Here is a 24,459-nt window from a genome sequence, read left to right on the forward strand (position 1 = left end):
CATAATTGACATCTTGATTTCTGGGACACACACATGAGGTTTTGTTTGAGCCAAAAATGCACTGATGCATCCACTTCTCTTGGATTTTATAGCATATGTTGTCATTGTTTTTCATTTTTGGTGACACAATATATTGACTTTCTCTGATTTAGACTTTTACTTAGTCTATTTAGGGCTGTAATAACAAATGTTTTCATCATCGTTTATGCTGCTTTTTAGCTATTGATTAGTGTCCTGATTAGTTATTTTGTTTATCAAATGTCAAAAAAACATTTAAACACCAAAAGTTACGTCTTTATTTTCCATGTTATCTTTGACCAATAGTCCAAAACCCCGAAATAATCACTTCATATCACAAAGGGCTAAGGCAAAGAAAAGATGCAAATGACGCTTGATAAGCTGGAAGGAACCAGGATGTAGAAAAAAAACACTAAAATGATGAATCAAATATCAAAACAGTTAAGATTACTTATCAGTCAATCAGCTAATCATGTCAGCTCTAGTTCCGTTTGTGCCAAAACTCTGTGGTGTTATGTGCCGCGGTGTCGTGTCTTGTGTTGTCTCCCTCCCCGGACTCGCTGCTCCAGTGACTGATTGTATGCAGCTGATTTCAATCAATCACTCATCAGGGTCCGGAGAGCTGGAGAGGGCTACTGACGGGAACACGTGGGCCGGTACGCTGATGCCTGTCTCCATTGCAGACTTCAGCCGGGCAACAGTAAGGCAATATGTAAGAAGGGTGAAAAACATGCCCTTCTGAAAACCTCATACATACTGATGTCTCCCTAAAATGAAATAACGGTTTAAACATGATGGATGAATTGGGTTTCCTCAGCAGCCCCAGAAAGATGCACGCTTGATTTATTATTGATTCCTTTTTCAAACTGCTTCATTTTTCTTTGTTCTTCACCGCCGGAAAAGATTCAAAAGACCAGAAGGAGATCCTGTGAGCTAAATGTTGTAGTTCTCTTCTCCTGACACTCCTGGCCGGAGTTCATGACAGCTTGAATACTGCTGTCAGGTATGACGGGTTGTTTGGGGCTGCATGGTGTGTTTTGTTTGGGGCTGCATGGTGTGTTTTAGGAGTGGTATCAGCCATTGTTGACAGGCTTCACTTACTCTACAGTGCGTCCACTGCACTGATGGAATACAACTTTTACTCAAGCACTGTACTTCAGTACAATTTTGAAGTACTTGTTTTTTACTTCCATTTTACACTGCTTTATACTTCTTTTCCTATTGCACATCAGAGGGAAATATTACAATTGTCCTTTTTATAGACTAAAATTGCATCAACTCCTACAACCTTAAAATCAGTAATAGAAATAAAGTATATTTACACTGCAAAGGGACATTCTTCAGAACAGTAGCCTACTTGTACTTGATACTTCAGTGTTTTTAATTGAGCAAAAATTAAAATGTTTATCTTTTATATATAAGAAGAACATTGTCATGATGTGGTGTTGCTTCTTTAAATGTCATGTGCTATTCATTTATTTATTCTTTTTATGAAGAAAATGTATTTCTGTTCAATATCTATTAAAATCAATTACAATAACAAAACAACTTTGCCTACATATTTTTTTGTGTGTTCTGTAAATATAAATCTTCAAAATAAAACTGCTTTAATCTTCGACTGGGACTTCAAAACTGTTATTAACCTGCAAAACGAGAGATAACACTGCCATCTTGTGGCAAAGAAAACACACTTTACCCGACAGAAGAACTTGTAAAAGAAAAGCATTTTGTTGTAAGAACATTTATGTTTCTGTCACACCAATAAAAAGACAAAAAGAAAAGGCGGCACTAATCCACACTCCTCCTCATAAGAGACGAACGGAGCAGTCTGTTCTCCCAGGAAGCATCAGTTCTGAAACGACAAAAGGGACAATGCTGTTACTGCACCATGTATTAAATCACATCTTTAAGTACTGCAGCTCCTTCTGTATCTTACACTGTAGTGGCACCAGCATGAGCCATAACACCAACAATACTTTCCATTTTGGAGCAGGAATGTCCAGTCAGCCCACGACAGCTTGAACAGTTCACTTCCATTGAGGCGATGAGTCAACAGCAGCTCTTTTATGACTCCACTATCTGACCCGTTTCCCTTCTCTACCCTCCACCCTGGACTCGGCTCTTTACTCTTTTGCTTCAGTCGGGTGCGTCGTAAACCTACTATTCAGACAGTTGAGACAAACATGTTGTTCTGTTTCCTCTGAATAAAGCTGCAACAAAGTGAGGGGAAGGAAGCTTAAAGGTGATGAGATAGTAGAAGCTTGGCAGCAGGATAACATGCTAAAAATGCAGATCTGGAAGATGTCCCCTTGACAACAACATAAACACACACACACACCCACACACACACACACACACACACACACAGGAGGGTGTGGTGTGTGACGTCGGATTAGAACTGGCACTGCCAGTAAGACATGTTGTGGATGTTGCCAAGCTTTGAAATGAGGCATGACAAGAATGTTACCTGTTGAGCTGCATTTTAGCACATGCTGCTATTAAAAGTACCTCAGAACTATAAATAAGTGTAACATGGGAACACTTTCACAGACTGAGCGCTGAGGCCTACTTCAACAAGTAGAGTTATTTCATATCAAACATTGAGCAATGAGCAAGATAAAAGATAAGATAAAAAAGAAATAAACTGCAGCATTGGGCCTACCTCATCACTGCTGGAGGATGAAGATGAGGACGAGGACGAGGATGAGGATGAGGATGAAGAGGAGTTGCCAGATTTTCCTCCCTCTTTATTTCCCTTTTTCTTGTGCTTTTTCTTTTGGTCTGCATCCGACTTTTTGTCAGACTTGCCGTCTTTGCAGGACTTGCCTTTGTCGCTTTTCTGAAAATGGTAAAAGCTGAATAAATGATTGATTGTGTTTGAGTCCAGTAATCGTAACTAATCAATGTAGAGCAACGTTTCGGCTTTGCTGTCAAAAAACTGTCAAAATCACATGTTGATTCATATCAAACGTATAAACTATATGAGATTTTTCGACAGAATGTAAACATTGAACACTCTTACTTTATCCTTATCGTCATCCTTATCCTTGCTCCTGCTCCTGAACCAGTGAAACTTATCTTCATGAGCTTCCTCCTTCTTCACATCCTCCTCCATCCAACCTACAGACCGTCGTTGTTTACACATTTCAATTTAGTTTCAAAAGCATATTGGACAATTATTGAAGTTGTCAGGCGCAAAACCCCCAACAGAGACAAGCATTCACATTCAAGATATTCCCCCTAAATACAGTCGACGTAGGTTTGAGCCTACCTGAAAAGAAAGACATAGTGACTCCTGTGCTGCGCTTTTCCAAACAAGTAACCTCAGTGTGACACTCACAGGTAACCTGGATCAACCGTACCGTAACCATGTGACATAGCCACGCCCCCCCACACACCACACACACACACACACACACACACACACACACTTCTCCCTCTGGGTTAAACGTTTGCGTTTACTTCAGGAGCTGCTTTAAAGTGCAGGCGGAGACATCAGAGTAATTATGTGCACGTTACAAACCTGCACAGTGTGTGATGGTTGATGCTGCGACATATTCATTTCTCCCTTTTTATTACTTTTAACTTCCACTTAAAGTTGCTGTGAGTAAAGGTTTAAAGGATCTAAATGCTTCCACCTCTGGTCCGATGACAGTGTCAGCCATTACACATTCACTGAGGTTTTCAATTTTCATGGTTTCAATCCAAAACAACTATTTAACAATTTCACACTTATCAATGAGAAACGACTACATTAAATATGATACATTTATTTATACTTTGTCTTAATTTCTGTTTTTTCTTTTCAACAAAATTGATTAAAATCTATTACGGTGACAAACGACACTCTTACTCCTAAAATATACATCTGGAAAATAAAACTCTACTTAAAGTACTTTTAACCTTGATTGATCTTTAAAAAAAAGAACACTGCCATCTTGTGGAAAGAAAATGCACTTTATTTTGACAGAGGAACGTTTGCATTTTGTTGACAGAACATTTACTTCTAGGAATCAGCCGGCTTGTTTACCCAAGACCAGCATGTTTCTTTGACATCAATGAAAGGACAGGAAGGAAAGTTACTTTGTATTAACAAAGTAGGGCAGGGTCAGAAGAGACTGACAGCAGTCCGGTCTCAACTTTATTACTGAAATGACAAAAAGGACAGCGCTGTTACTCAGAGAGGAGACATGAATTATTAATAACATCTTAAATGCCACAGTTCCTTCCGTATCTTTAGGGTAGGCATCGTCGTGGCAGCAGCGTGAGCCGTAACAAACAGCGCACACAGGAGGGCGTGGCGTGTCACACCCGTAGCTAAACCTGGCACTGTGGGTCACACCTCATGTTTACCCGGCCCCATCCTTTGAAATTAGGTCTGACAGGCATCGTACCTGCTCAGCTGCATTTTGCGAATACTTTACAGTAACTTGGGAAGACTTTGACCAAAAAAAGCAAACCCAGCAAGGCCTAGAGTAAAGCTATTTTCTATCAAAAATGTAAATGGCAAGAGATCTCTAAAAATGAGCTGTAACATTGTTCCTACCTCATCATCGCTGGAGCTTGAAGATGAGTCTGAGTCTGAGCCTGAGCCTGAGCCTGAGCCTTTCCCCTCACACTTGTCCTTCTTCTTCTTGTCCTTCTTGTCCTTATGTCCTTTGCCCCCTTTGTGCTTTTTGCCCTCCTTTTCTCCATGCTTCCCCTTGCATGCTCCCTAAAAATGGCATAAAGTTGACAGTTGAATAAATCATTGATTGTGTTGGTTTATTCTTAGGAATTGTTTGAGTCCAGGAATCATAATTAAGCAGATTAAAAAGACTTAATGGAGAAAGAACTTTTTTATTGGAGTTTTTCTGATAACATCACAGAATCACTAGATTCATACCACACTTATGATCTACACATGCAAAGCTCTCACCTCATCCTTCTTTGGATCTGTTCGGGTAAGAATGAAAAAGTGTATCAGGTTAAAATAAAAGTGATGAAAAATCAGAATTATCCTGTGACAAAAGAAAACTCTTTACACATCATGAGAACGGCTACAAATAAAACACAACTTGCTTAGACTTTGCTTACACATTTTATTTTCTTCTAAAGCTTATTAGATAATGAATAAATTCAAGGTGTTCCTCCTAAATAAAGTCAACATAAATTTGAGCTTACCTCCGTAAAGCATTGTGTTTTCTGCTCGTGCACTTTCACAAACCGCAGTGACCACAGAGACTCAAACTTAAGTACCTGGATTACCGCACCTAAACCACGCGATTTGAACCTAACCACGCCCCCAAACCACCACCATTAGTCAACCTGCACAGTGTGTGCAGGACAAATTATCATGTGATGTGAACAAGTCAAGGTAAAGATGTAATGGTTGATGCTGCGATATATGCAAAATATAATTAAAGTATCCAAAGTGACAAGTAGTCATTTTTAAGAATGGCCATTTTTGAGAGTTTTATGACAGAAATATATATTCACCTCCGGGCATAAGATGGGAAAAGCATTTGTATGTAAGCTGATTGAGCTGATTTAATTTCAAATATTCTGAAACACTTCCCAAATAATATATATTATATTATTTGGGAAGTTACGATGTTAACAGTTCCAAATAAGTAGTACTTTTATTATGAATAATATGGTGTTATTGTTGTTGCTGGGAGTAAAGGGCTACGCCTGGAGAGAAGGCTGTGACTGAACATATATCTATAATTATGGTTTGATTGAGTAATTGGGGAACAGTGTGTACAGTGTGTGTTAGAGAATGTAGAACAGCTTGTATGTCATGTCATATAATTACCGGTGTTTGATGTTACAGTAGAACTGAAGGAGCTCTCTAAGAAGCGGGGAGTGCATTTACAAGAGAATTCACTAAATCAAAAACAGTATTAGATACTAAAACTTAAGACTAAAACCAAAAAGCTTTACCTTTGAGCAAGATTCACCGACTGAAAGGAGTCCTTTCTCACATGCAAGGCGTAAATAAAATACAACGGCACAGGTTGGCTTTAATTTCCCAACCTTTAAAATCTCCACTACTGCAACAAAACACACTAAACAAATATAACCGTAGTCACCAATTGGCTTACCAACTTTTGAAATATGATTGTATTTTGTATTACCTTTGATGGAATGAAAATACTGCATAATGCCATCAAGTCATAAGGTAGCATACTGTTTGTTTAAATCTACAATAATTTACTGTATTTTAGAAGACATTGTTAGAATTTGGCCGTATTTCTTACAGCAGTGTATTGCAGTGAATGAACAGGTATTTGGGGACACTTCTGTGGATCCACTGATCGACCGACGCAGTGACTCATCAAGCTATGAAGCTGCTGGTCGGAGAAATGTACTGATGCACGCTCACTTTCTTGGCCTTTGTTTTACATTTTTGGTTCCACATTATTCTGACATTGTACATCACCAATGATTGACTTTGTGTTTCACTTACAAGGTTCCGTTTTTATTCATTTTATTATAATTTAAACTATTTTTAGTTATTTATTAGAAACAATCACAATTTCCGAGATCAAAAAGCGACATCTCCAAATCGCAGGTCAGAGGGAAACATTGTATTTTTCACTCCGCTACATTTATCCGACAAAGTGACTTATTTAAAACCCATAATTAATATATATGTTCATTTTTCTAAAGAGAAACAATTTCTATTTTGTTACCTCAACAAAATGTATTACAGTCACTTATAACAACAAACAACAACATTGTGTTTTGTACATCTGCACTCTTATGTTATGGTGAAATAAACACACTTGTCAAAAGAACTTGATGGAAAAAGAAGCGTTCAAACATTTATTTTTGTGAATCGGCAGATTCGTTTACACATCAATGCAAGGACAGGAAGGGGAAGTTGGTACGACTGCTCAGTCATTTTGTTGAATATACAAGATGATAAGGGACTAACAGAGCAGTCCACTCTCCCAGGATGCATCACTCCTGAAATGACAAAAAAAAAAAGGAGAAAGATGTTACAGCAGAAAGGGCCAACGCTTTAGATTACGGCCGGAAACGTCCAGCTAAACTCTATTTACAGTGCAACTCTCTGAACCAGGTGTACCAGCACAGTACTGAAACATAGGCCTGCATGTAGGTACGAGGGAACAACTTGTGAAGGCAGGTAATGAGGGCGTGACAATGGGGGAACTGAATAAAAATGTATACTGTAAGGTATTTCTAAAGTATACATTTAGGCACCAGGTACTTATTCTAAAATCACGGCCGGCATGATCATCCTTGAGAGGTCCAGGTCACAAAGGTCCACCATCAACAGCTGCTGCTGCTGCTGCTGTTGTTGTTGTTGTTGTTGTTGTTGTTGGAAATGATTTGCATATTGCATGTGGTTTTGGCATAAGGTGTGCTTTTTACACTGTAGCATTGTATCCTATACTGTTCATGACAGTTACGCTGTGACACAACAGAACAGAAAAATCATCTACACCTGCCGTGGCTGTTACATGGTACCACCTGACGTCCCCTGTAAGTGCAGAGTTGATCCCAATACTGAGAGAAGGCCTACTTTACAACCTATAGTGACATGTAGGTTAAACGGCCCATATGTTCCTGACAATACTTTTTCAATTCGACCTCTCTCTGTGCCAAGTTAAACACCTTTTAGGATTGTAGTTACTGTTGTAGCAACAGCATAAATCATTTTTAAATTCACAGATCGGTTCCTCCCTTCACATCGCAGCCCAGCTATCATTATGTACTGTGCCGGTGTACTGGTACTCCAAATACTCACACTGTAAGCTGTATTCTAAAGTGATGCTGCAGAAAGGATACAGGATTTATTAAAAAAGCATCTTAAATGCCACAGCACCTTCTGTGCCTTTAATGTAGGAATCGTCGTGGCAGCAGAATGTGGATAATGAACATAACATCAGTTCACTGTCATGGAGGCGATGAGTCAACAACAGCTCTTTTATGACTCCACTATCTGACCCTTTTACTCCACCCTGAGGCTCGGTTCTTCACTCTTTAGCTCCTGTCATTTGCGTGGTAAACCTATTATTCATACAAATACGACCCGACATGCTGTTCTGTTTCCTCTGAATAATGCTGCAGCAAAGACAGGAGTTTGGCTGCAGCTTAAAAAGCTAAAAAATGAATCTGGAATGTTTTCACTAGACAATCAGCATGAGCTATAAATGACACAGCACACACAAACCGGAGGGTGAGGTACGTCACATCTGATTAAAACTGGTACTGAGGGTGAGACCTGTTCCACCAGTCTTTGTCCTAGACCTTGTTGTACGCACGGCGACCTTTGACGCGAGGCGTGACGGCTACGTTACCTGTTGAGCTGCATTTTATTGCTTTTGAGCGATCGAACCGTCTTGAGGTCAACAAACTACGGAAGTGTATCGTTTGAACACGTATACAAACTGAACACTGGGAGGTGATTTAAGTCTGTATTCAAAATTGAATTAGCAAGAAAGTGCAGAGTTTGGCCTACCTCATCACTGCTGGAGGATGAGGAAGAGGAGGAAGAGGAGGATGAGGAGCCTGATTTCTTTCCTTCACAATGTTCCCCTCTCTTCTCGTGTTCTCCGTCCTTGTGCTTCTTGTGCTTCTTGTGTTCTCCGTCCTTGTGCTTCTTGTGTTCTCCGTCCTTGTGCTTCTTGTGTCCTCCGTCCTTGTGCTTCTTGTGTTCTCCGTCCTTGTGCTTTTTGTCGGACTTGTCGCCTTTGTCACACTTGCCCTAAAAATGACAAAAGCTGACTTTGAATAAATCATTGATTGCGTTGGTTTAGTCTTAATTAAGGGTTGAAGGGACATGACGCAGATTTAACAGAAGCACAGAATCACAAGTAGTTGCAAAGTATTACTCCTCAGTACCAGCTCTTACGCCTGCATACGCATCTTTGTTAGTATTGTCACATACAAAACCACATACCTTATCCTTGTTCTTGTTCCAGGGCCAAGAAAGCTCATCCTTCTGAGCTTCTCCCTTCTTCACCTCTCCTTCCCCACAGGCTGCTCAGGAGCAAAAGAGACAGTTAGTAAACACAATCCCAGTGACAAAAGAAACTCTTATCACAACAGCAGTACAGCTAATAGTCTTTGATTTCACTCTTTTTGTTTGGTTTCTAACGCACACATCGGATAATGTACCTGCCACGTAGGACACCTGAGCTAAAATAACTGTTTGCTCTTCAGTTAGCTTAGCATTTGAAAAAACGAGGTGAACCGAGAATAACATTACACTAACATTCAAAGTCTTCCTCTTAAAACAGTCAACATGAAGTTGAGCCTACCGTCACTCAGATTGAAAGACATCGTGACTCCTTATCGTGCTGCGTGCTTCACCAAACAAATGAGACTCACTCTCACAACACAGGAAACCTGGGATTGACCGCACCTGAAACACGTGACCCAAAACACGCCCCCCCAATCACCGCTCCCGCTGGGTTCAACGTTCACCTGCATGTCACAGGGCCTTCACATTCACCGGAGACGTTTTACAATGCGGGCTGAGAATACAGAGGTATGCATTGTATGCACAAGAGAACATTATCATTGCGAAATGTGAATAATTGTAAGTCTGTGTAGGGGGGGGGGGGGCAGAGACACACCTGGAGAGAGCTCCAATCCCCAGCAGCCAATACAGTGACGGTTGGGTTTATTTACAGTTTGAGACGAAATGGATCTTGATTTAACTCCAACAAAACAAAGCTAACAATGAAGCAAATAAAAGACCCACTAGCCTCAGTAAAATAAAAGCAGAAAACAAGATTAACAAAAACTTGCAGCAGACCCTTATTATTTCCTGAAAACACTCCAAGTACCTCAACATTGCACTCACTCGAGTGCAGTACATCAGTAAATACATTCATACTGTTCACCACTAGTTGTCGTATTGTTTACTTTTTTTCCAAAAAGATGTCCTTACAAATGATATTACACTTTTTAAACAGTACACCTTTTAATCAATATATATTATCTATTATTATTGCTGTGGATTAAAGGGTGCGATGTAGGATCCCTCTAACATGTAGCACATATGATTCCCAGCTGATGTTATTTCAAAGTGATAGTACACCAACACTAAGACAAAGAAATGCAAATATGGGAGAAATTAGCCCGATTACAATGTGCAGGCAATAAAATAAAGCAACCCTCGTTCACACCGGATGTACAGTGTTTTCAGTTGGTGTTTCATGGGCATGTACAAACAAAATAAATAGAATCATATTGTTTTATTCTGCAGTGAGGATTTTTCATTGTATTATTTCATGTGATTGTGAACAAATTTACAGAAATGTGCTTTTTATTAATAAAAATTACAATCATAATTCATTTTATGGTATAATTATATTCCTCAACTTGAACATTTTCATCATGTCACAATGCGTTTCTTGCATGAAATCAGGGCATCATTAGCTTATCTCCACATAACATTCAACATCCTCCAGTGTCATATAAGCTGTGCTTTTAAAAAATATCTGTAACGTGTATTTTGATCTATGACATCTCATCATTGGTAAGGCTTGGGCCCTTTCAATAGGTCACTAGAGGTGAGATGGGAGCTGGAACGGGTCCCTCTGTCTCCGTACCTCCCCATCAGTGATTCCATGGGGCTGGGAGGTCTGCGATTAGGGGCCCTATCTCCAATACTCATTGTGGAGCCAGGGACAAAGGAGCCAGGGACAGAGGAGCCATGGATAGAGGAGCCAGGAACATAGGAACCAGAGACAGAGGAGCCAGGGACATAGGAACCAGAGACAGAGGAGCCATGGACAGAGGAGCCAGGGACATAGGAACCAGAGACAGAGGAGCCATGGACAGAGGAGCCAGGGACATAGGAACCAGAGACAGAGGAGCCATGGACAGAGGGTTTGGAGACAGAGGAACCAGGGACATAGGAACCAGAGACAGAGGAGCCAGGGACATAGGAACCAGAGACAGAGGAGCCAGGGACATAGGAACCAGAGACAGAGGAGCCAGGGACAGAGGGCTTGGAGACAGAAGAACTAGTGAAAGAGGAACCAGGGACAGAGGGCTTGGAGACAGAAGAACTAGTGAAAGAGGAACCAGGGACAGAGGGCTTGGAGACAGAGGAACCAGTGAACGAGGAACCAGGAACAGAGGAGTCAGGGACAGAGGGCTTGGAGACAGAGGAACTAGTGAAAGAGGAACCAGGGACCGAGGAGTCAGGGACAGAGGGCTTGGAGAAAGCTGAAGAACTCAGAGGATCCAGCTTCACAACAGGTTTGGAGGGGAGTGACACGTAGGAGACGACAGGAGCAGCGCCAGGCTTAGAGCAGCTGCCACTGGGAGCTGAAAGTCCGCCGCCACCTGAGCCTGAAACTTCTGTTTTTGGCTCGCCGCTTTGCTCGCCATCAGGGCTTGCCTGCAATGAAATCAATAACCACCACATGAAGGATAGTGTCAACGGAAAACCGAGTTACGGAAGGTGAATAAGACACGGAGGGGAAGATCACTTCATTTATATTATGAGGAAACTTACACTCTTTTTCTTCTTGTCAGTTTCACTTCCTGATGAGCCAGAACTCTGAAGGCCAAACAGGAAAAAATGAAGTCATTTTAACTTCCTGTAGACAGACATCATCTGATGATCATCCCATGTCACAAGTATTTCACCTTCTTCTTCTTCTTGTCCTTCTTGTCCTTTTTATTCTCCTTGTCACTGCCACTGCAACCATCAGATGAACCCGAGGAACTGGAGCTTGAGTCCTGCTCAAATATAAAGCACAGAACACTCCATCAACTATGTTTTGTGAAACAAAAAAATGAGCATACATGTGTTTCTCCTTACTATACAATAGTTTACCTTCTTTTTGTCCTTCTTTTTCTTCTTCTTGTCTTTCTTCTTCTTGTCATCATCACTGCTAGAAGAATCTGAGTCCTTGATGGATGCGAATATGGTAATTGTGTTACTGTATTATTAAAGCCATCCCATCTTGATATACATACAACATACAACACATTCACATTGTTTTACCTTCTTCTTGTCTTTCTTTTTCTTCTTCTTCTTATCCTTCTTCTTCTTCTTTTTCTTCTTATCGTCATCACTAGAAGAATCGCTGGACGATTCAGAAGAAGAATCCTGGACAGACAGAGAAATGGTGATGGTACACATTTCATTCACACCGTATTCATTAAACAGCGGTGATGTATCCTTCTGTTGTGAGTTGGAACAAGCAAAGACGTGTTGGTTTAGTCATTACACCACCTCATGCACGCTCACATGCTCAGCTGCTTCACGTCACTGACCAAAGATCATCAATAGTACTTTTTGCCGGAAATGTCACATATAACATGTTGTCAATATACAAATGTTGAAACTCATATAATCAACCAAAAACAAAGGATGAGATGTTCTCACCTTCTTCTTCTTATCCTTCTTCTTCTTCTTATCTTTCTTTTTCTTCTTCTAATGTAAAAAAAAAGACATGTACTCGATGAATGATGAATTGTGTTGTCGTTTATCTCTGTTAACATATATGAATATATGAATAATTAATTAAGTAGGGACCATAATATCTGTGTGTGTGTCATCTTACCTTGTCATCGTCACTATCAGAGGAAGAGGAGGAAGAAGAGGAGCCATCGTCAGAAGAGCTGGCCTTCTAGAAAAAAAGAATATCATTCAGTCACAGAAGTGCATCCTGGTTCATTAAGACTCATTCATTAGAATCAGGAGCGTGACATTAATCCATTAAGTTTTCATGTTTTTACCTTCTTCTTCTTCTTCTTTTTCTTCTTCTTCTTCTTCTTCTTGTCATCTTCACTATCAGAGGAGGAAGAGCTGGAACCCTATAAAGAGAGCAGACAAAGACGTATTAACATTAAACAACAGACCTAAAAAGAGTAATGTACAGAAGTGTTAGAAATTCAAACCTTATCCTTCTTCTTCTTTGTCTTCTTCTTTTTCTTCTTCTTCTTCTTGTCCTCTTCACTATCAGATGATGAAGAAGAGGAGTCCTGTTAAGAGACAGAGACGAGGATGATATAACAACAGTATAATAACACTATAATAACAGCACAAGTATAAAAAATGTAATATAGAGAAGTGTTGTAGACACAAACCTTATCCTTCTTCTTTTTCTTCTTCTTCTTGTCTTCTTCACTATCAGATGATGAAGAAGAGGAGGAGTCCTGTTAAGAGACAGAGCCGAGGATGATATAATAACACTATAATAACAGCACAAGTACAAAAATGTAACATACAGACATGTTGTAAACACAAACCTTATCCTTCTTCTTCTTCTTCTTCTTGTCCTCTTCACTATCAGATGATGAAGAAGAGGAGTCCTGTTAAGAGACAGAGCCGAGGATGATATAATAACACTATAATAACACTATACTAACAGCACAAGTACAAAAAATGTAATATACAGACATGTTGTAAACACAAACCTTATCCTTCTTCTTCTTCTTCTTCTTCTTCTTGTCCTCTTCACTATCAGATGATGAAGAAGAGGAGGAGTCCTGTTAAGAGAGAGAGCCGAGGATGATATAATAACACTATAATAACAGCACAATTACAAAAAATGTAATATACAAACATGTTGTAAACACAAACCTTATCCTTCTTCTTCTTGGTCTTCTTCTTTTTCTTCTTCTTCTTGTCCTCATCACTATCAGATGATGAAGAAGAGGAGGAGCCAGAATCCTGTAAAGACAGAGAGAGCCAAGGATGATACAATAGCATTAAACAAAACACGTACATAAATGTAATATACAGAAGTGTATATTATACAAACCTTATCCTTCTTCTTCTTCTTCTTTTTCTTCTTGTCATCTTCGCTATCTGAGGAGGAGCTATCAGATGAAGAAGAGGAGGAGCTGGAGGAGTCCTATGGATCAGATCAAATACAAATATTCACATTGATTTCCACGAGCAGACAATTTAACTTTTTTTAATTCACCCAGCCTGCACACAGAAAGACTTACACATGGATCCGTTTTATACAAATAAACTAAATTTACTGTGTGCCACGATACAAAAAGGCTACATACAATACACATCCCTATCTATTTGTGCAATGTAATGTAAACATCATCATGGCTCTGCATACCTTTTCCTTCTTCTTCTTCTTCTTCTTCTTCTTCTTCTTCTTCTTCTTGTCTTTTTTGTCATCATCACTGTCTGAGGATGAGCCGGAACCCTGTAACAAAACACAGAAAATGTATTTTTGGGTGTTCTTGATGATCCTTTATCATAACTATAACTATATTTTTGCATCAGTACACAGTGGTGATAATGTACTATAACGGCTGCAATGCCTCATTTTGTTTGAAAGGTGCAGCATGTGCATTGTATAATCACCTTTTCCTTCTTCTTCTTCTTCAGCTTCTTCTTCTTATCCTTGTCCTCCCCTCCTTCGCCCTCGTCATCGCTCAGGTTGCCTTCCTCAATACCATCGGGGAATGCCTTTGCTCCCCCTGCTGGACAGGAAGCACCATTACCACCAAACCAACAACCCTTTAACCAAGCCTCCAACCTATGCGTGGTGTGTTTAAGAGCCTAAGTAGCACACATACCAGCCTTTGCAGAGGACAGTTTGCCTTCTTCTGTGGCTTTAAGCTCTTTCTTGGCCTGTCATGACAAAAGAAAGCAATGACTTCTAGTGCATCTGCGCGTACATGTTCGGCACTCACATGTGCCACATGTGTGAGCGTTTCACCTTGTCAGCACATTCATCTTTCTTCTTCTCGCCATCAGCACATGGTCCTGCAGTCTCACCATCTGCAGAAAGGTCCAGCAATACTGCGTCAACCTCACGCACACAGTGATCGTGTTGTCTGTTTGTTGCTCTGATCGTTCTGTCTTTTTGTTTTTTCAGTCACTTAAAAGTGAAACACTCACCGGCAGCTGAAAGAGCAGTAATGCTGCAGAGCTCATTCTGCTCGTCATCCTGTGGAAAATCACAATCACAATCAGGCTCAGGTTTACTGCTTAAACTGCGCCCTGTGTTTCCTCTAAACGGTGTTTCAAAGGGCGTGTGCACCGTTGTTTATTACAAAGTGAACACACGCTGCTTTACAGATGTGCATTCATACTTAACATAATGAAAACTAAGCCTCATGTGTGCAGAAAACAACAAAAAAAGAAAGATGTATCCTGACTCAGCATTCCTACAATAAGCCTCACCTCTGACCTGACAACATACGGAATCATTTAGAAGCTTTTAAAAAAAAAGAATACAATAAGGGCTGTTCACCTTTTTCTTGTCCTTCTTCTTCTTCTTTTTCTTGTCCTTCTTCTTCTTCTTCTTCTCATCTTTGTCACTGTCAGAAGAAGAAGATGAGGATGAAGATGATGAGGAGCTGGAATCCTGTGTCAAGGAAAAAAAACAACTGTTAGAGATAAAGAATCAGTGATCATAATTGTATATCTGCTGTATACTTTCTGCACAATCCTTCCAATCTTTATTGAGACAGTAAGTAACAGCAGCACTATATATTTAGAAGCAAGAGGCTCGTTTGCATTACCTTCTTCTTGTCTTTCTTCTTCTTCTTCTTCTTGTCCTTTTTCTTCTTTTTCTTCTTGTCATCCTCGCTGTCAGAAGAGGATGACGAAGAGCTATCTGAGGAAGAGGAGCTGGAGTCCTTCGAAAGAAGAACAAAACAATTAAAGAGTCCGTTTTGATCATTTGTATTCACACACGTAGAACGGACAGTTGAAACCCAACAATATTGCAACTGCATAGAGTCAAACAGATCATACCTTCTTCTTTTTCGTCTTCTTCTTCTTCTTTTTCTTCTTCTTCTTTTCATCCTCACTGTCGGAGGATGAACTGTCAGATGAGGAAGAATCCTGGGACAGAGGAAGTACAGTAGATATTCAATAACATAATAAATGTAAATCAAGTATTAATATTTCATTGTTTTCATTACATGTATTATTTTATGACATGTTCTTGTCTAATAAAACAGTTACTTTTGCCCTTCCAAATTTACGAGTACATTACTGGGCAGCACATTTACCCAGCATCCTGTTATGAATGACTGGGACACTACCTGGGTGCAGATGGAGGACCAGCGGTACGGTGCTGGCCTGCGCCGGTCTAATCTATTATTAATTGCTGTCTATTCAAGCAATTCAAATACTTCCTCCTTGCAACAACCCAGTTTTCCCTCCGTCTCTGGATGTCTGCAGGATGTGTCATAAGAGAGGAATTACAGCATTTTAAAAAAATATAGAAAAAAACGTCAGCCCTTGAGATTCAAACTCCCCTAAACTCCCTTTTTCAGATATTTTCAGATCCGAGGAAAAACTTCAAAAAATGTTCAGCCACTTCCGCCTAAAACTATGATAGACCATCTCAAGTTCTATCGGTAAAGCAGCAGCGGGAGATTGATTTAGATTATGAGTTCCAGGACGATGAGTGGGACTACGCCCGTCACGTCATTATCCAACTAAAGCTCATATTCTGAACCAAGGTCAGGATTCCTGACATCGACCCTTTATGCAATAAATGCATCCCGGTTCCAGCTATGTCTTGACTTTGTCCCACATTATTTACCTTCTAAGTCCATTGTTTACTCTATTTCCTCCCCATTCACTGCTCTTCTTGGCCTCTCACCCAAACACATTCCCCTCTCTAACCCCCAGACAGTTCCAAGGTCTTCTCCAAACTCAACCCCCTTCTCATATAAATTGAATGAGAAATTGAACGAGTTCTTGCATCTTGAGAATATTCGGTAGACACTGTATAGCAAGTCAGGGAAATTCAATTTTGCTCTTCTCCTCTCTCAGCGCCTGCAAACTCACTCCTCTACTAACTCTTCAAGTTTGACCCGCTGTCAATCATCTCCATTAAACTAAACCAACCTCATACCAGAACCATTTTCACTTTTTAAATATGTCTTTCTTTCTTTACTGTGTGTTTGTGTGTGTGTGCTTAGTTTTGCCTGAGGTGTGAGTATTTTCTCCGTAGTGTTTTTGTGTGTCATTGCTGTCAAGATAGTGGAAGGGGGAGGGGCTTGTTCTGTATAGTCTTCTCATTGCCATGAAAACAATACAAACTAAGTTTAAGAAATAAACTGTTATTGTTGTATAATCTGATGTATTATTGAAAATGTGTACATACCTTCTTCTTTTTCTTCTTCTTCGTCTTCTTGTCCTTCTTCTTCTTCTTCTTCTTCTTCTTCTCTTTCTTCTTGTCATCCTCGTCGTCTGTCGAGTTGAAAACCTGAAGCAAGACAAGGACAAACATTCCATGATGACAACTTTAGCAGCATGTTGTAAAACAGAAGGCGGTTTAATGAATCCCTCTCACCTTGGTTATCTTCACACCGTCTGCACACTGCTGTTCCATTTGGCCACCAGGACCTGAGAACATTCAAATACGTTCAAATGTAAAGCATTTGTTCCATGAATTAAAATGACAGTTCCATGCTCTGTCAGCTGAGAGACATTTCTTTCAATCAAATGGTCACTGCGGCAGAATAAAAAAGGATATTTATAGACAATCAACACAATTGTGAATATTGTTTAATGTAATTACAGACATCTTAATGAAATAAATTCAAATGTGTAAACACAGAGCTTTGTAGACATCTGTTTTACTACTGTAGAAAAAGGACCATATGGCCTCAGACTGTGCATGTCAGAGCTTGACTGACAGGTGGCTTAGTCTCTTTTGTGTGTCACTTAAACTGTCAGTCCAGACCATTATGACCAAATAATGAGTGAATGTGGCTGTCAGGGCGGCTTGTTATGGCTGGAGGCTCTGAACAAGCTGGACGTTTAAACTCACTTATAAGACAAGCAAGACTCCACCTACAAGACAAGACCGAGAGGCTGACCTCTATGCTACAATACTCCAAGTAATATACCGAGAGACGAACTGAAATCAACTTCTGGCAAAGAACCTGAGAAATGCTTTTTTCAAGATTTTGGAATACAGGCATACATTGGGGTGGGAAATATGATAAGCAGTGTTTGTATTTATAAAGGAGAATGCACAGAACCAGCAAAGACATTATCCTCTTGAGAGCATAAGAAACCAGTTTCACAATATAAATGAGAAACGCTGTGTTGCACTTACTAGGTATGATGACGGTGTCGTACCAGATGTTGTCTCCTTCAACGTTCTTCTTCATCTTCTTTTTCTTCTTGTTGTCATCCTGCGAGGACATGTTGATTCTTTCACAACAGTACGCTTGGATATTATAAAACGTCTACTGTACGTCTGCTCGCGTATGAAGCTTGTTTGCAAAGTGAGTGTCGCACTTGCAAATATATATCAGAATCAGGATTGGGTGTCACCTACTAGTTACACATTAAGAATTCTCTGCCCTCACTACAGGTGGATAACAAACATTCACACCTTCGGAAATGCAGCAAAAACCAATACATGAGGGTTGATATGCAGAGATTGTACAAGTGGCTATCACTACACACATACTGGATGCATAAGCATACAGTATATGCAATTGCAATGGTGTGACATGATGTGACATGCTGCGGTAGATATAGAAGTTGTTTAACACATTGTCAATGGGTGTGTTCCTCTCCTGTCAGTTATTACCTGCTATCAGATCCTGGAGCCTCCGCCCACAGCCCACAGTGAAATGCATTCCAATGTTATGCACACCTACTTTGCCCAATTTCTACTCTTGTGATTTATTTTTCCGTCTCAGCGCTTTATTGCGAAGCGGTAAGTCTGATCAGAGCTACACAAATGGGCGGTGGCCCATATGTGGAATGCAAACTTTCCGTCTCTTGTGTTAAAAGCTCGTCGCAGGTTTTTCCTGAATCACCTGATTTTCCACCCACGCCCTTTAGAGAACCAGCAAGACATCATCGTGTGACTGCGGTCACTCGAAGCTCAACGCTGCTAAGCTAGACAAAAGAGGGGAAAACTGAAGTGGATAAGTTTTGGATTAGAGCTAATTCAAAAGCTGAAACTGTTGACAAATCACGCCTGGGGAAGGTTGATTTGCTAATCCCCTAACTTGCCAAAAGACGTAATAAAAGATCCTTTTTTAGATTCCTAAATACGGTCAATTCGAAAGCAATTCCCGCCTAAATATTCTCAGAACAGACTCTATTGTTAGCTTTGACGCTATCCTCACCTGAGGCGGTGACATAGTTAGAAGGGACTACCAATCCCCTGTGAGCTGATGGGAAATTGTTTGCGCTTGTGGCCAAGGACTTAATTTAGCAATGGAAGGAAAGATTTGAGAAGGATTTACATAAACAAAACTGCATCGTAAAAAAACGTCACTTCGACAGTCTCTTGAGCTCGTTTGGAAAGGAAACATGTCGGTTTGAACTGAGAGAATACTGGGAGCTGTGCATCAAGCATCACACACTTTGCAAAACAAAACATTTTCCTGAGTCTCAGGCCGGGCTCTGTCATTTTGAAATGCATGTTATGACGGCAACGTGTGCGTGACATGTTGGAGCAAGACGGGAGTTGCATGGAAGCAATATCACCCTATATACCCACGTGATCCTTGAGCAGCACCTGTGCCACAACCACAACTCACCTCGCTGTCACTCTCTGAAGAGCTACTGGAGGAGGAAGAGGAGGAGGAGGAAGATGAAGAGCTGGAATCCTGTTAAGAAAGAAGCAGGGAAGTTGTTGATCAACCCAATTGAACGGGTTCATTTATACGTTCCTTTGTGGGCGAAAGTGATAAATGAGAAACTAAGCCAATGAGTCACTACAAACACACCGCGGCGAGGCTTTGACGTAGGGAGGGGCTCCTCATGCACTTAGAAAACTGCACAAGCAACCATTTTATCACACAGACACACAAGAGCACACACACACACACACACACACACACACACACACCCATTCCAGCAGGGCCACGAGCCAATCAAAGCAAAAGTGACAGTTGATCTGCGTTATAAACTCATTAATTCCTTTCCTAGTTCTCTCCTGTTTGACCGGCTGGTGCTAGGTGCAGATCACATTGTGCTTCCCTCGTCAGTCAGAAGTCATGATTTCTGCCTCCCATGTGTGGCCCCGCAATCAAGGCAACACCCTCAGGAAGCCGCAGGATCGACATGATTTAATCGTATTAGATATGAGGAGACTGTTGGTTGGTGGGCAGCAGCGTCCCAACAACACAGTCCGTTTAACTTTCATTGGCGGAACATGACGGGAGAGTTTTCCAGAAAATACTGGCGGTCAAGACAAGCTGTTTTGAGACACATACTTTCTTCTTCTTCTTCGTCTTCTTCTTCAGCTTCTTCTTCTTCAGCTTCTTCTTCTTCTCGTCTTTCTTGCCGATGCCCTCATCCTCGCTGTCCGAGGAGGACAGAGAGCTGTCACATGAGTACAGACCCTGGTGACAGACAAAAGGAAAAAGCAGATTTACTATGTTTAAATATCTGGTGGAAAAAGTGACATCGGTCCATGCAGCTTGTATTCAAATGATTGTTCTGTGCTTTTAAAATGCCGCTCCTGCTCACCTTTCCATCTTTGTCTCCAGCAGGCTGTCTGGGTTGGCTCTTGTTTTTCTCCACCTTGCCCGGGTCTTCAGGCTCCACTACCTCAGCAAGGGGCTGCAAACCACCAGGAGGGGCCTCCGCCGGCTGCTGCACGCATGCAGCGCCTGCTCCAACTGGAGCTACACAGTACAGGGTGACATGTTTCGACATTCAGAATCCTGAAAGCTCAGCTGATGAGCCACCAGTGTCATTATGGAGGAACAGCTGTTGTAGCAACCGGCACTTCCTTATTGTCCAACTTCCTTAAACGGACAGTCAGATAATAAAAAGGAATCATAAAGGTGATGAATTAAAGAAATAGCGCTTGTAGATCGTTAACTTTGTAGTTCCCTTTTCCATAAAGCCAATTGCCTAACTATTACCACAATCCATAAAGCGCCACACCCTAACAGTAAAAGGAAAGACGACATGTTCTTTGTTTTGTGTAAATAGACTATATGTGTCATAGAAACACCTTTATCATAAAAAAGCAGCAAATGCTTCATTAGCTTTCTTGCTGAAATGATTGTCATCTGATGATTAAATAAAGAAATTATAGCCACAATCAAATTAAATACACACTTTGCAAACTAAGTAGATTGCTAAGAAAAAGCTAATATTAAAAAAGACAGCACACCTTTGAGCAGGGTGGACTCCATTTAGGTCCAGACCTCTCCTCTGTCAAGGGATCCGCGTCTCGTCTGTCGGACCCACCTGTGCACCTTTATGGCAAGTGTGTACATGACGCTTGAGAGTTTTATGGGTGGGGACACGAGCAAAGTGTCAAGACGTCCAAAGTCAAAGAGACTTCCCCTCAGAAGTTTCAAAATAAAACCCACATTGAAATAAAATGTTTACCATTACCAAATATGTACCCCTTATAGGCTGTATTGAATGTGCCAACTCAAATGTTCTCTGAGACAAAACAGCTGACGTATTGGGCGCTTTTATTTTTATAGGCTATTTTTATGCAGCTAGTTTTATTTTGAAAGCAACAACGTTTTACACCCAGGTGTTCTAAATGTCCTTCTTTGCTCTTACACTTCTGGCAGGTACTACCGCTGTAGTTGCACTCCAATGGGCTAGGCCTGTCAGCGTACTAAGGCACTGAGTGATTTATCAGAGGGCTCCTCAGTCACTGCTGTCAGGTCACCATTAGACCACAAGTACTCTCTCTGACTTGTTGGCCCTGTGGTTGGTTTACCTAGAGCTGTATAAAGAGAGTCGCGTCAACGTCACGTTCAAAATGCTTGATTCACGAAGACTTCAGATAGTTCCAGGAAGTACATGGCGTACAATTTGACTACATAGATATTGATAGAAATCAGTACAGAGAGACAGAACTGCGATTTTTGCTAATTAGGAGTCAATAAATGAACTGATTTACAATATTCATATAGAGCAACAACATATGTAAAAGTTAAATTTGCTCAAATTTGCGGAATAGTAAGTGTAGCATCTAGAGTTACCTGTCTTGCTGACATATTTCAGGCTAAAGTTCCCATGTTTAACAGGATCAGTGTGTAAGATTTTGTGTTAGTGGTGAGGATGCAGACTGCAAGCCACAACACGAGCCTCCACTCAGCCCTCCCTTTCCATGCGTGTCGGAGAACTAGGGTGGCCCTCTGGTAGGACAGGGATCTTCAGGATGTTATTACAGCTAGGAGCTACTCTCATCAATGCGCCGGTTCTTTTTCTTTTTTACTTGCGGATGTACAGTAACGAGTTGTCATCAACTTGAATATTCTTCACTTCACTGTCTCCACTGCAGCCTCTCTGCTCTGTATGCTGGCTTAGTTCCGTGTGTTTGTATTTGTGTGTGTGTAGAGAGAGCAAATTCAGAAAATGCGCTGCATCAATGTGCTGCTGTTTATGTTTTGTTTGTCATGTGTTTGTTGTGTTATAAATGGGTTACAACAGAATTTCGTTGTGCATCCCTGTGTTAATTGCATAATGACAATTAATGATCCTTGAATAAACGGCTTTCTCTAAGCTTACAAAAACGATTCTTAGTTTCAGGTCATTATACAAGAATAAAAACATGGTTATGAATATCATATTCAATCTCAGCCAATTAATCCCCCTAAATGTTACACACTGTTCCTTTAATGGAATAGTAAGAATCTGTGTAGTATATAAATAAATAAAAATTCTAAATATTGATGTGCAAATGAGTTGAGATTGACTATCATTTATTATGTTTAACAGTTATTTGTTCTATTAATTGAATGGCGGTATGTCACGTGTGTTGATGTAGTTATATTGGGGTGGCTGTGATGGTGATATTGTTAACTGTCTTATTTACTTCACATGGGGTTAATGTAAAAAGTATTTGCCATTAATACACTCTTATATTCTAATACGGATCACAGGACGAGTATCGGTGTCACAACCGTCATTACATTTCAGACTGCACCTCACAAGCGAACATCGTGACCACAGCATGATCTAAACAACACTGATATCAACACTCACAGTACCTCCACAGGTAAACGCTACCTCATCAGGACAGGGGGCTGGACACCCGTTGCAAGTGAATTTGGCACAGATGAGGGGAACCGGTTACGTCATAGCATCTCCTGGTTCAGGGGGGCTCAAGCATCTTGGAAGAAGATCTAGAAAGAAGGGGGACTGACCTGTGATTTGATGCACAGTGGTGTAGTGGTGTTGTTACCTGGGTACACTTAGAACAGAATCAGACTTTTTTCAGTACAATCTCTAGCGGACTAAAGCCAAAATCTCATTACGCTAGCAAATGTCCAACTGACGCGACAGCCAGGGGGAAAGCTCTGCTGCCGTCCCCCGAGAACATGACACAGCACTCAGGGAGGACGCTGAGTAACTCCTACCTCTCGGCTCATCGCGTCATCCGGCCCTCTTCCATTGTGTGGCCTCAGCTCGTGCATCAGTGAGAGAGTAGTCGGGTTGCTGTCTCACTATAAGTCACCAACTCCCTGCAAAGATTTAGGTGAAGCACACGTACAACGAGCTGATCCCTAAGAAATGTTGAGGCACCTCCAATGTGAAAGCTCTTACAGTGACATCTGTTGTTTTCTAGAAAATAAACTTTTTTTGCAAAGACGCACAACATTTTGAACAACCGTACCGATCTTGGAGAATATCTTTCAATTACAAAGTACGGAAGGGCCAGGTTCCTTTGAGAACAGTGTGTGGAGAACCAATCGGGTTACCAGGATCTGGATGCCAGTTGGCTGCTGGCTGAATTGGGTTGATCCTCATCAGCCCGGAGTTGCCGGACCAAGTCGCTCAATTCCTGAAGTTCACCGGTCATGATGTGACAAAGAGAGTGAGTACAAGTCTATGCAGCACTCTAGCTTAGCAGGGAGGAACTAAAGTCCTCTTCAACATCCTGCAGATGTGCACATCGCAGTTTAGTTTAAGCCAAAAAGGAAAAAAATAAAATAAAACAATAAAAATACTATAAATAAAAAATAAAAATTCTACGATTGGAAGTCAGAAGGAGAGAGAAGTATTTCCCAAGAGTGCAAGATTTACAAAAAAAAATAAAAATACAAGTAAAAACAAGCACACCATTTCAACTAGACAATTACTAATCTATTAAATAGTTTACATGTATCAGCTCATAAAATAGTGTTTTAATGGTACAATGGAAGTAAAAAAATAAAGCTGGTGATAGAGGGATTACTCACCGTGCACGTGCCTTGCACACACACACACACACACACACACACACACACACACACACACACACACACACACACACACACAGAACTGAAAAAAGAAAGTGTAAAATTATAAAAGAAAATTGGGACAGAGTGAAGTGCACGTGAGAGCCTGCTCACACTAAACCCTCAACGGCCGCTCGCGCCACTGTTGTCTGTGACCCTCATTCGGTGCATCGCAACGTGTGTTCGTATTGCTCTTTGATATTGTAACCAATAAATTGATGATAAGGGAGTGGGAGGGGCTACCGCGTTTGCATGGGTCTACCGTGGCTGTGAGGGGTTTTGACAAAATCA

At 40.8% G+C, this 24,459-nt stretch overlaps 3 protein-coding genes across 9 annotated transcripts; all 3 read right to left on the reverse strand.

The window, feature by feature from the left end:
• Positions 1–1,384: 1,384 nt before the first annotated feature.
• LOC137873575 (corepressor interacting with RBPJ 1-like) lies at positions 1,385–5,260 on the reverse strand. Of its 2 annotated transcripts, XM_068711937.1 has the most exons (6): positions 5,182–5,260; positions 4,937–4,953; positions 4,565–4,732; positions 3,041–3,138; positions 2,681–2,857; positions 1,385–1,870 (listed from the first exon to the last, which is right to left on the reverse strand). In XM_068711937.1, the coding sequence occupies exons 4-6, from the start codon at positions 3,131–3,133 to the stop codon at positions 1,865–1,867; spliced, it is 276 nt and encodes a 91-aa protein (XP_068568038.1). In that variant the 5' UTR covers positions 3,134–3,138; positions 4,565–4,732; positions 4,937–4,953; positions 5,182–5,260; the 3' UTR covers positions 1,385–1,864. The 2 variants fall into 2 exon arrangements, with proteins under 2 accessions (XP_068568038.1, XP_068567950.1); XM_068711849.1 differs by lacking the exons at positions 4,565–4,732; positions 4,937–4,953; positions 5,182–5,260 and adding an exon at positions 3,290–3,367.
• Positions 5,261–6,801: 1,541 nt separating this feature from the next.
• Positions 6,802–9,402, reverse strand: LOC137873696 (uncharacterized). The gene is made up of 4 exons (XM_068712064.1): positions 9,294–9,402; positions 8,933–9,012; positions 8,492–8,737; positions 6,802–6,972 (listed from the first exon to the last, which is right to left on the reverse strand). Exons 1-4 carry the CDS (start codon positions 9,313–9,315, stop codon positions 6,967–6,969), a joined length of 354 nt encoding a protein of 117 aa, XP_068568165.1. The 5' UTR covers positions 9,316–9,402; the 3' UTR covers positions 6,802–6,966.
• Positions 9,403–10,220: 818 nt separating this feature from the next.
• Positions 10,221–21,201, reverse strand: LOC137869813 (protein starmaker-like). Of its 6 annotated transcripts, none has more exons than XM_068707027.1 (29): positions 21,096–21,201; positions 20,441–20,598; positions 20,185–20,313; positions 19,507–19,575; positions 18,060–18,138; positions 17,289–17,341; positions 17,100–17,201; positions 15,734–15,823; positions 15,499–15,615; positions 15,228–15,341; positions 14,873–14,921; positions 14,691–14,752; positions 14,548–14,602; positions 14,333–14,448; positions 14,082–14,171; positions 13,767–13,859; positions 13,586–13,675; positions 13,420–13,491; positions 13,252–13,314; positions 13,090–13,158; positions 12,901–12,984; positions 12,739–12,816; positions 12,564–12,629; positions 12,386–12,433; positions 12,002–12,106; positions 11,831–11,905; positions 11,641–11,733; positions 11,507–11,551; positions 10,221–11,389 (listed from the first exon to the last, which is right to left on the reverse strand). In XM_068707027.1, exons 1-29 carry the CDS (start codon positions 21,115–21,117, stop codon positions 10,514–10,516), a joined length of 3,162 nt encoding a protein of 1,053 aa, XP_068563128.1. In that variant the 5' UTR covers positions 21,118–21,201; the 3' UTR covers positions 10,221–10,513. The 6 variants fall into 6 exon arrangements, with proteins under 6 accessions (XP_068563128.1, XP_068563127.1, XP_068563126.1 ...); XM_068707026.1 differs by having other exon boundaries at positions 12,564–12,626; positions 14,333–14,451; XM_068707025.1 differs by having other exon boundaries at positions 14,333–14,451.
• Positions 21,202–24,459: the final 3,258 nt, after the last annotated feature.

This window comes from Cebidichthys violaceus, unplaced genomic scaffold (assembly GCF_023349555.1).
Source record: "Cebidichthys violaceus isolate CVI_PGR_0920_01 unplaced genomic scaffold, fCebVio1.0.p SCAF_1, whole genome shotgun sequence".
Lineage (NCBI taxonomy): Eukaryota > Metazoa > Chordata > Actinopteri > Perciformes > Stichaeidae > Cebidichthys > Cebidichthys violaceus.

Coding starts and splice junctions, on each gene's coding strand:
- LOC137873575 (XM_068711849.1), bottom strand. Junction 2,858..3,040: donor AGGATGACGATAAGGATAAA/GTAAGAGTGTTC, acceptor TACCATTTTCAG/AAAAGCGACAAAGGCAAGTC.
- LOC137873696 (XM_068712064.1), bottom strand. CDS start 9,315: ATGTCTTTCAATCTGAGTGACG. Junction 9,013..9,293: donor GTCTTTCAATCTGAGTGACG/GTAGGCTCAACT, acceptor GCTCCTGAGCAG/CCTGTGGGGAAGGAGAGGTG. Junction 8,738..8,932: donor GGAACAAGAACAAGGATAAG/GTATGTGGTTTT, acceptor TGTCATTTTTAG/GGCAAGTGTGACAAAGGCGA.
- LOC137869813 (XM_068707025.1), bottom strand. CDS start 21,117: ATGGAGTCCACCCTGCTCAAAG. Junction 20,314..20,440: donor CTGGAGACAAAGATGGAAAG/GTGAGCAGGAGC, acceptor GTCTGTCACCAG/GGTCTGTACTCATGTGACAG. Junction 13,159..13,251: donor AGAAGAAGAAGAAGGATAAG/GTTTGTGTTTAC, acceptor GTCTCTTAACAG/GACTCCTCCTCTTCTTCATC.